The 11,515-nt window shown below is 30.0% G+C and overlaps 1 protein-coding gene across 1 annotated transcript; it reads right to left on the bottom strand.

Annotated features, from left to right (window-relative positions):
- Nucleotides 1–5,622: 5,622 nt before the first annotated feature.
- On the bottom strand, nt 5,623–7,301 carry LOC123193674 (pectinesterase PPME1-like). The gene is made up of 4 exons (XM_044606737.1): nt 6,755–7,301; nt 6,448–6,654; nt 6,111–6,355; nt 5,623–5,989 (listed from the first exon to the last, which is right to left on the bottom strand). The coding sequence occupies exons 1-4, from the start codon at nt 7,262–7,264 to the stop codon at nt 5,830–5,832; spliced, it is 1,122 nt and encodes a 373-aa protein (XP_044462672.1). The 5' UTR covers nt 7,265–7,301; the 3' UTR covers nt 5,623–5,829.
- Nucleotides 7,302–11,515: the final 4,214 nt, after the last annotated feature.

Below are 11,515 nucleotides of genomic sequence, written 5' to 3'. Positions count from 1 at the left end.
AAAATAGATTGTACAATGATGTTGTTATAAACTATAAACTCTAAATTGTAACTATTAAATTTTAAATCCTTAATTATAAACCCTAAACTGTTTTTAGTAAAACAAAATCATAAACCCTAACCATAAATCCTAATTTCCTAAAAATTATAACTTTCACCTATGCGGTGATTTCAGAATGATGATTGAATATGTAATAAAGGTATAGGCAATATGAATTTTTTTTTTTTTATTTTGATGTAGTAAAAAAGGGTAAATAATTATTAACCAAGGATTTATAAAATTTAGCCAATACATGATGGGTTACACAAATATAACTAAACATCTTATAAAATATCAATATTGCCCTTCATCACCAGACAAGTTCAACTCTCATAAATCAATTTTAAATTAAAAATCACAACATTTAGCAAGAAATTTGAATCAGCCTAAATATGGAGATGTATATTTGGTTATTTTGTTGTTAGGTATTTATAATTTAAACAATATTTTAGAATCGAATTGAATATCAATCTAGTGGAGGCGGTAGTTTGGTCCAATCAGTGGTTAGATCAATTGGTCGATAGTTAGATCGATTAATTATTCAAAAATAATTTTAAAATTTTTTTTATATAATTTATTATTAATTATATAATTTGGCTTATTTAGTATTAAAATAAATTTAGTTTGATTTTATATATATATATAAGGTAATTAATTAAATTAACCAAGAGTTTATAAGATTTAGCCAACCCATTAAGAATTATACAAATATAACTAACCATCTTAAACATATAATATTAGTACTATCTATCATTATCGTTTAATGTCAACTCTTATCGACCAATTTTAAATTTAAAAAACTATAAGGTAAAGTAAGAAACTTGAATGAATCTAAATATGAAGATGTATATATAGTCATTTTGCTGTTGGTATAACTGATTTAAAGGATTTTAAGTGAAGACCACAAATCTTTTTTTGGCGACTGATGTGAAACTTTATGCATTTCATGACCGTCGACATGATGGTGGTATAGTCTCTTTGCTGCTTTTTTTTTTTTTTTTTTTTTAACCTGATTTGTTTTGCTTAGTAGTGGATTCGGGTTAAGCATTTGGCTTTGATGGGATTTGCATTGCCCAACGATGGATTTGGGTTAAGCATTTGTTTGGTGGCCTCGCCAATATAGTGTTGAGATTTCATTTGAGAAAGGACAAAAAGTAGTTGCATTGGTTTATTAATTCAATAAAATTAAGTGTATAATTTTTTATATATTATTTTATATATAAATAATAATATATTATAATATGATTGAATATTAATTTATCTTTAATTTTTAACTATTTAATTATATAGTATTGCGTCATTGTTTGTATAGAAAATTATATAAAAAAGTTATATACATAACATTACTCTTCTCAATTTTTGTTAAAACTAAATTACTCTTAATGAAAATAAAAAATTACTTTAATAATTAATCTTTCATTATTAAACCAAGTTATGTACAAATTTTTATTGATATTCTATTATTAATAATGATATAACAAATAATATGTGAGGTAATCAAAGTATTATCTCCACCTTAAATATTAAAATATTTCTAAAATAATATTTATTTTATTATAATTCTATCCTTACTTATTATTTTTTAAGGACAAAAATACTCTCATTTTTAATTAATATAACAATTAATATAAAAAATATTTTAGAATAATTATATCTAATATTTTTTAGGACATTTAAATAAACTAATATCTTTATATTTTTTATTATATTAAAAAATGATAATTATTTATATCTACTAATTTTTATTAAAGAAAGTAATAATTTATACTTAATAATCTTTGAAATAATTTATCTTTGTGGTAATATTTCATTTTTAATAATAAAAATGAAATTTTTTATTTGAACTTTTAAAGGTCTATTTTTCATTGACATGTAGATACTATTTTATTAATAATAATTTTCCCCTTTATTGTATCTCTTTCACTATCAATCAATTAAATCCTAAATCTTTGCAATTGCAAGTCTGAATATAAGTAATATAAAATAAAATGTATTAGGTTTGTTTGTTAGTAACTTATACATGAATATGATATAAATTAAAAGCTAGAATATTTGGCTTTTATTTGAGTGCGAAAAAATCAATAATAATTTTTTTGGTCCACAAAACTTTTCTGCATTACATATTTTGGGTCCCCTCTTATTTTTTTTCCTAAATTTTCTCTTCGACCAAAGCTACACTAAACAATATAATAACATAATTATTTAATATTAATAAAACTATGTGTATATATTTTTTATATATAATTTAGATACATAGATGATGTATTATCATGTGATTGAATAATTTTGAATTAAAAATAAAATAACACTCAATCAGATAATAAAACATTATCTATATACTTAAATTATGTATAAAAAATATATACACATAGCATTACTTTAAATCAATAAAACTATATGTATACATTTTTGGTACACAATTTAGATACACAGATAATATGATATCAATTCACCCGAGTGTATCATTATGGTACAAAGCCCTGCTAAAGAGATTGTTGGAGGAGGTCAAGCCAGAGTTTTTGTAGTTACTTAGGCTCAAGCTGATGCTAGCCCATTTGTTGTGACTGGTTAACTGATTTTTTATTTTTGCTATTTGTATGTACTAATTGGTTTTGGTATGAATTTTTTGAGTCAGTATGAAGCTGAAATTGACTTTAGAAAGAAGAAAGTCAAGTTATATCTTGATGATAGTGAAAAGTTCACTTTCGAAGAGGGTTGAGTATTAAATATGATGGTCAACAACATTAAAGCCATAAAATTGTTGAGCAAAGGTTGTACGAGTTATTTGGTGCATGTTGTGGGTAAGGATGATGATTCAATCTCGAATTTACAATCCAATTATGTGTAAATTTTAGGATGTGTTTCCAGATAAGTTATCAGGAGTGGCACCTAAGAGGGAGGTGGAGTTTAGTATTGAGTTAGCTCTCAAGATAATACCGATCTCTAAAATACAGTACAAAATGACCCCAACCAAACTTCAAGAATTAAAGAAATAGTTACATGGCTCTTAAACAATGGTTTCATTAGACCAAGTCATTCTTCGTGGGATGTATCGATCTTTTTTGTGAAAAAGAATGATGGGTTAATGTGCATGTGCATTGATAATAGAGAACTGAATAAAGTGACTATCAAGAATAAGTACCTAGTTAAAGGGTGCTTTTTTATTTTCAAAGATTGACTTGAGATCGAGGAATCATCAAGTCAAGGTGGCTGAAAAAGATATTTTGAAGACTGCATTTTGGACCAGATATAAACACTATGAGTTTGTAGTGATGCCCTCTGAATTGACCAATGCACTTGTAATCTTCATGGATTTAATGAATATAGTGTTCCAAGATTGTCTTGATAGGTTCATCATAGTGTTAATTGATAACATCTTTGTATACTCTATGACTCATAATGAGTATAAGTAGCATATGAGGTTTACATTACAGAGACTGCATGAAAAGTAGTTGTATGCTAAGTTCTCCAAATATAAGTTCTAGTTAGATTATGTAGCATTCTTGGGTCACATGGTATTGGTTAAGGGTATCTTGGTAGACCCAAGTAAGGTTAAGGTTGTACTTGATTGGTAGAGGTCTAAGACAACTACGGAGGTCTAGAGCTTTTTAGGTTTAGGAAGGTACTACAAACAATTAGTATAGGGCCTCGCCAAGGTGGCGTGACCGTTGACAAAGTTAACCAGGAATAATGTTCCCTTCAAATGGTCTAATGCTTGTGGAAAAAGTTTTCAAAAGTTGAAACAAAGACTGACTTCTACATTGGGTTTGGCATTACCAACCAAGGGTGCAAAATATATTTGTACACAAATGTTTCTTATCAAGGCTTAGGATCTATTTGATGCAAAAGGGTAGAGTGATTGCATATGACTCTCGAAAACTTAAGGAGTATGAGATTTGATACCTTACCCATGATCTAGAATTGGTCGCAGTTATGTGTTTACTCTAAAGATATGGTGACATCATCTATATGGTGTAAAATGTAATGCGTACACAGATCACAAGAGCTTAAAATATTTCTTCACTTAGAAAGAACTAAACATGAGGCAACATTGGTGGTTGGAACTTATGAAGGATTATGATTATGATATCAGATACCACCCGTGTAAGGCTAATATGGTGGCTGATGCCCTGAGTAGAAAAGTCGTCTTATCTCGAATCAGCACATACAGAGAGTTGTAACAAGACTTAGTGAAAGAGTAGATTGAGTTGGTACTAGAGTGATAGCTTAACTGAGGATTCAGTTGACTCTCATTGATGAGATTTGTATGGCACACTTAGTAGATAAGTGATGTGTTTAGATAAGGCAAAAAGTTGCTAAAGGTATTGAGACAAAGTTTGCTATGCTTAAAGATGTGTTAAGGTTCCATAATTGGGTCTGTGTTCCCAGCAATAATGATTCGAGGCATAAGATGCTTATGGAGGCATATAATTCTCTTTACACTGCCCATCCTGAGCGTGTAAAAATCTATCAACACATGAAAAGGTTATTGACATGTGTTAAGGTTTACACTGCCTACACGTTAACACTTACCAAGTTTGAACTTTATTGAGAAAAGATACAATACAAGTTTGTGTACCTTATTTTTAATACTTAATTGGGTATCCAGATGATTGATCTGTCATAATGTGTTTTAAAGATTTTGAATTAAGGATAAAGTAATATCAATTACATAATGACACATCATTTAAATACTATTGAATACTCAAAACTAGATATACATAACATTACATAAAAAGATATATGTAATGTAGATGTGATATTTTTATTTGTTGAAAATGGTAATGCGATTGAATGTGTGTTTTACGTGTTGCATGTTGAATTGACAATACAGTAAATATTTCCTTGATGATTGATGAAAAATGGATTGGTCTAAACTTAACGTTTGTAGTCAATTTGAATAAATTTTCATGCTCACTAAAATTCCTCAAAAGGAATGAAATATCTAACACTTTTATCTTAAGGTGTTTTAATCATATTTGCAAAGTTTTCAAATTTTCCTGCAAAATTTTTTTTATTTTTCTACTAGGAATGACCATTTTAAGGCCTATAACAACCATTCCAAAATTGGTTGATTGTTTTATGTATTAGTTATAGATGGAACGATCATTTCATTATTAGTAATAATTGTTCAAGAAATAAGGTTTCGGAAAAGCTCATTCCTTGTTCAAGCAGCACTTGTTCCATCAAGACTATATAAAATAGAAGTAGCATTTTCCCTTCATTTAAGCCCTTTCACTCATTTCTTAACACTATTTTTCTCTCCGAAACTTCTCCTAACACTCGAAATGCCTATAACCAAGAACACTCTAACCACACTCATAAAAATCAACATAAATAACCAAAAAATGTATTTTTCAAGGTATAATTCTTAGGAAAGTTTTTGAATGGAGTATTTTGACTATTGTAGGTTTGAATGATAAGATTGTAGGCTGTATAAATGGATTAAAGTGGCATAAGATACCTAATATAGAGTTTGTGGAAAGCCTTGATATATGAAGGAAGAGGTTGAATGTTGCAACAGTCACTGATTATTGATCAAAAAATCAAAAAATATTATAAATAGATTAATGTGTAGTACAAAACTCACATGAGGATCAACAGCTTTGATCAACGATCCTCATGTGTTATCGATACAATCTCTTCTCATAAGGAAACAACATTGGAAAATATTTTTTTTAGTATTTTCCGGAGAAGAGTTAATTTAAAATGAAAATTTACAAATTTACAAATATAGTTGAACTTTCTTTCAATGGAGCATTATTGTTGGATGTATTTATGAGTGTAGGTTTACACCTTGGGAGGATGGAGAACCCAGCTAGTTCCGTTGAGGTAATTCAGACTCAAAAACGGCTGAACCTCTTCATCTGTGAGTATCTTGGCAAATTTGGCTCGGCCAGTAGTTTCGGCACCTGGTCCACTGCACTGGTACTCTCCATAAAATACTTGTCTGCGTAATTGCAATTAATTTCAACAAAATACACCATTAATTAGTCGGAGAAGGAGGGTTCCTATATACTAATTAAAATCATATTTAAAGTAATAATTAAGATGATTAATTAGGATAGTACTTGTCGTTCTTAGTAGGTTCTCCAGTCATGCCATTAAGCCATCCTATATCGTTGATGTGTTCACCCATGAATGTGTAAGCAAATATCACCCTAGGGCTAAACTTCCATGCCCGTCCAAGGTATGTGTCACCACTGCCGATTATTTTGCAATGGACGAATGCAAATCCACTTGCCCCACTCACTTCTTGTCTCGCATGTGCTGTTATTACTGATAAACCTGTTGCCACAGATTTTATAGTCGAGTTCTACAATTAAAAAAAGAAAAATGTAATTGTTAGTTTTACTGCTTGTCAACACAGCATTCTTCTATAGCCATAATTCAGAGTCTTTCAAGTACCAAGTATATGGATTGGCCATCTCCGAAGATGAAATCAACGGTGCCTTCAATGTAACAGTCTTTGAACAAATGTCTGCCAATAAAATCACATAAGGTGTCTTGAAAACCAATAAACCTGCAATTATGGAACGCTGCCTTGTCTCCTGTTACTCGCAAGGCCACTGCCTGTTGATCGAATCTTTTTGCATCCGGCGGTGGACACGAATTCTGAAACAATATTAAAAGTAACAAATATGAATATTGAATTATCACACGGGAAAGATGAATTAAGACTGAAAATCGTGTATTTAAAACTTAAAAAACTTACGACGAATTCAATGTTAACAGCCATGAAGTAGTCACCCTCTACAGCCACTGTAGAGCTATTCACCGTGCCATATTGGGCTGCTGATGCATCATACATAATCTTTGGGATGCTTGGATCTCCAAAAAATGTTACAAACTTCCTGGAGGGATCAATGGTGATCTTTTCTTTATACTCACCGGGGCCAATCTTAATTATCACTCTCTTTGTGTTCTCTGGTGGAATGCTTTTCACTGCATCAGTAATCGTCTTGAAATCTCCAGGGCCCCGTTGGTTGACAGTTATCACTTGAGGAGAAGCCTCCGCGGTGGCCAAAACTGCGTCCAAACCGCTGCCATTTTGGCCATTCGCAGCATTCTGTGCTGCGAATTCTTTCACGTTTTCAGTAATCCATTGGTTAAGTTTAGATACATCGGCAGGTATGATCCCATGGCAAACCACAAATGGGATGAAGTTAGAAGAAATTACTAACAGGGTTGCTAGAATTGAGAATTGTTTCTTCTTATCAACCATTCCTGACTCTTTATTTATCTATTATTATTACTTTTTTGTTTTTGTTTCTGTTTTTGTTTATGATATGAAGAGTGAATGATAGTTAAGGTATTTATATTTGTTTGCACTAAAATTAGTGGCCCCTTGCGGGAGGTTAAATTTGACATGACCAATAATAGCAATGGTTAGAAACAAATTGTGCATTCCACCATACGTAGAAATTCTATTTCTAGATTTTGACTATCATTAGATATTAGATGGAAAAATAAGTTGACGTATTCAGTGGTAAATTAAGACGTAAAATGTGCAACAAATTGAATGTAAAAGATACAATATTAAATATGAAACTTCAAATATGAAAGATATATTGATATTTACCTATCACTGAGAACATAATTACTAGCAAACTAGAATATTGCGCACCTATGCTTAATTTTTCAATTTTTTTTAATTCCTTTTAGGAGGTCAATTTTACACCAATTCAAAATCGAATAGGAGCCTAGAAGTAAAGGCATAATCTTTATCCTCTCTGATATTGTATCTACATTTTTATTGGTCGAGCTTTTTTGAATGTATCCTGAGATACCAACATATATTGACAAATAAAAGTTATATTGATATATTACAACAAATATTAAATTTGGGACAAAATATTTAGATACGATTTTAATTTTACCTAAGAATGTTATTTTTGGAGACAAAATTTTAATTTCGTCGTAAAATAATTATTTTAGGGGATGAAATTTTAATTTCGTCCCTAATAAGTTAAGATTTATTTTTAAGGACATTTTCAATGTTGCCCCAAAATTATAATTTTATGGACAAATTATTGTCCTAGAATGATAATTTTAGGGGATGAAATCTTAATTTCATCCTTAAAAATGTAGGATTTATTTTTAGAGATGATTTTATTTTTGTCCTAGAATGTCATTTTTAAGGGCAATTTTATTTTGCCCTAGAGTGATAATTTTAAAGGACAAAATTAAATGTTTGTCTCAAAAAACATGGGATTTATTTTTAGGGACAGTTTTAATTTCGTCTTAGAATGTTACTTTCAGGGACAAAATCTTAATTTCGTTCCAAAAAACGTAGGATTTATGTTTAGGGACGACTTTAATCGTCTTAAAATGTCTTTTTTAGAGACAATTTTATTTTTATCCCATTTTTTTTAGAGACGACATTAAAATGTCTTTAATGGTTAAGATAAAAAACGGAGATACTATTTTGTTTCAAGAAATTTTTTGCTCAATCAATTTTTGAATTCTTGATCATGTACAAAGGAATTTTGTTTTTTTTTTTCCCTTGAATTTAACTAAGCTTTGGTTTTATGCAAAAAGTGAAACAATATTTGCAAGACCATCCTTGTATTACTTTTAATTTGTCTTTTCCATGTCTCATTCTATGGCTAAAAAATATTATGTGGTTAAAATGTGGAATGAAATGATAAAGTTGAAGGAAAAAAGTTCATCAAATAGAAAACCATTAACTGCAAATGAAATTTGTGATGAAGTGCTTGGAACTTAGTCAAGCTATATTAAGGGACTTGGGTATGGGCCAAAGCCTAAGAAGAAAACAAGACCAGATCTTCAAATTAAGAGACTTGTTGATGCTCTTAAAGAATCTGAAGATAGGTTTAAAGAATCACAGGAGAGAAATATCAAATATCAAGAGAATGTCAATGAACTAACCATTCACTTAGAACGACAAGAAAAAATGTTATAGATATTGTTAGCCTTTGGAAATCATCCACATGCTTCTTTAAGGTAAAAATCATAAGTAATTTATATTTGATGCAGCCCATATCATTATATCAAGTATTTTAGATACTAAAATTCTAATGCACAATGATCAGTTATCTTTGATGCTATTACAGAACATCTGGAAATTTAAGTTCACATTTTTTTTATACTCACTGGAAATGAGTTTTGCTAAAATTAGAATGGATATGGTTCTATGGTTTCATTCTTTTGATGTACACTGAATACAAGTTTTAATTATCTCATTGATATATTATGTGATAAAAAGGTTTATTATGTGCTTCCTACTAGTATAAAATGTAAAAAATCTCTAACTGTCTGAGTTATCTCTACTTAATATATAGTATATTCTAGCTTCCTAAACTTTCGTATTCACTGGAAGAGGATACATAACTAAATGGGCCATGCAACTCACTGTAATAAGAGAGAAAGTGTATATATACTTAAGCCTAGAATGGGAGGAGGGGCTCCTGGAAAATGCTTGATAAGTTTTGATCAATTTGATGCATTGATTTCATATGAATTTGATTTTTTATTTGCTTAGTATAATTTTGGATGATAATGAAAATGTTATATGTTCAAAAAAAGGTCTAGGCTTACAGTTATCATATATTTATTATATTTTAGTCTAAGGTGCATTACACGTATATGTGCGATACTATGTTCATAAGTTGAATTTTTGTGGCATGAATATGATTAGACCCCTAAATTCAAGAAACATTTTAGTTTAACACAATCCATTGGTGACCCTTTGAACATTTTCATCTAAATTCAAGAAATTTTTTATTTTCGATTCGCAACACAATTATGGACATAAAAAATTGCTTTCAATTCACTACTTAAACAAGGACCATAAAAATTTGTCCCTAATTTATTATACAATCAAAGACAAAAAAAATTGTCCTCAATTTGTTATACAATTAAAAACAAAAAATTTTGTCTCTAATTCATATACAATTAAGGACAAAAAATGGTCCTTGATTCATTACACATTTAAAGACGAAAAAAATTATCCCTCATTTAATGTATAATCAAGGATGAAAAATTTTGTCCTCAATTCATTATATATTCAAGTATGAAAAAAATTGTCTAATTCATTATACACTCAAGAACGAAAAATTTTGCCCCTAAATATGATCTTTTTGGGACGAAATAGAGTTATTTGGGATAATATCTATTTTATTTATGGACAAAATATTTTGTCCTAAAATGTGTATCATTTTATGACAAAATACTATTTCGTCCACAAAGATTGGTTATTAAAGACAATCTCATTTGTTGTGGGCATTATCAATTGCTAACGCACATTTTTTGACGATTTGATCTTTTGTCCGAAAGGACTTTTTAAGACGAAATTTTGATTTTTTGGGACAAAAATTTTTTGTCTTTAAATTGAATATTTGTTGTAGTGATATCACCTAAAGATAACAATTTCAGACCGAATGTATGGCCTCTAACCCTTCCCGACCTTAATAAGGAGGGGATTTCTTAATAGAAAGGGGGAAGGGGACGAAAACGGGGATGAAAAAAAATTTCATATTTACTTGTCACTAAAAACATAATTACTAGAAACATACTCTCCATTCTAGCAACCTTGTATCTACATTTTTATATGTGGAGTTTCCTTGTATGTATACTTAGATAGCATTGTGTCACACCATTGTGTTTTTGATAAATAAAAATTATGTGGATATCATCTATACATATACATGGATATGTCGAGTTCGAGCCTAAGCTTTGTGATGAAATGAATGACATCGTTTTTTATAAATAAAAAAAAAAAAGTGAAATGTTGCCATTTCACGAAGAGAAGAGATCTCCACGTTCACTAAACAAATACAAAAAAGAAGCCCTAAAGGCTAAAGTTCAAAAATCACCTAAGTACTTAGAGCAAAGCATTACTCCTAACCCAAAGCAATCAATGACCAATGACGACAACTGGAGACTGAGCAATGACTGAGTGACTGACAATGACAGGAGACAAATTCCCCCCAAGAATGATATAGAAATTTGTAATTTTTAAACTAATTTTTTTCTGTTGTAGGAATGTTGTAAGCGATTGAGGTTAATCAATTGCTTGTTGAAACGTTGAGGTTAGGTGCCTCGACGGCTAGGGTGGTATTTAGAATGGATTGGATGTGAATTCTCTATTTGGTCATAATTATATATTAGTTTGTCAAAAATCAGTTATTTGATGGTTTACTAATTGTTTCTTGCATTTGCCTATTTTTCACATTGAATATTAGGTTGTTCCAGGGAAAAAAATGTATCAAATTAACTGGCTTGATTATTGGGTTTTTGGTTTGTTGGTTTGGTAGATGATAAATTCAGGAGCATGTGTTGAACTGGAACTTTGTTGTGGCTTTGGTGAATATGTGTAATTTAGGTCATGGTAGCATCTGATAAATGAGGAACATCAACTTCATGTTACGAGTCTCTAAGCAAGAATGTTAGAGATGGAGAGTTAGTGAGATGGGAACTTTGAGAGGGCTTGAGAAGATGATAATTGATCAAG

This window comes from Mangifera indica, chromosome 12 (genome assembly GCF_011075055.1).
Source record: "Mangifera indica cultivar Alphonso chromosome 12, CATAS_Mindica_2.1, whole genome shotgun sequence".
In the NCBI taxonomy this organism is placed as follows: domain Eukaryota; kingdom Viridiplantae; phylum Streptophyta; class Magnoliopsida; order Sapindales; family Anacardiaceae; genus Mangifera; species Mangifera indica.
The sequence above is the reverse complement of the archived record's forward strand: the minus strand, read 5'-3'. Positions and strand labels throughout refer to the sequence as shown.

Bases quoted from the DNA above. Each gene is read 5' to 3' on its own strand.
- LOC123193674 (XM_044606737.1), bottom strand. From the start codon at position 7,264: ATGGTTGATAAGAAGAAACAATTCTCAATTCTAGCAACCCTGTTAGTA. The intron at 6,655-6,754 runs GTAAGTTTTTTA...ATATTGTTTCAG, and splicing joins CTGTTAACATTGAATTCGTC to AATTCGTGTCCACCGCCGGA. The intron at 6,356-6,447 runs GTACTTGAAAGA...TTTTAATTGTAG, and splicing joins ATGGCCAATCCATATACTTG to AACTCGACTATAAAATCTGT.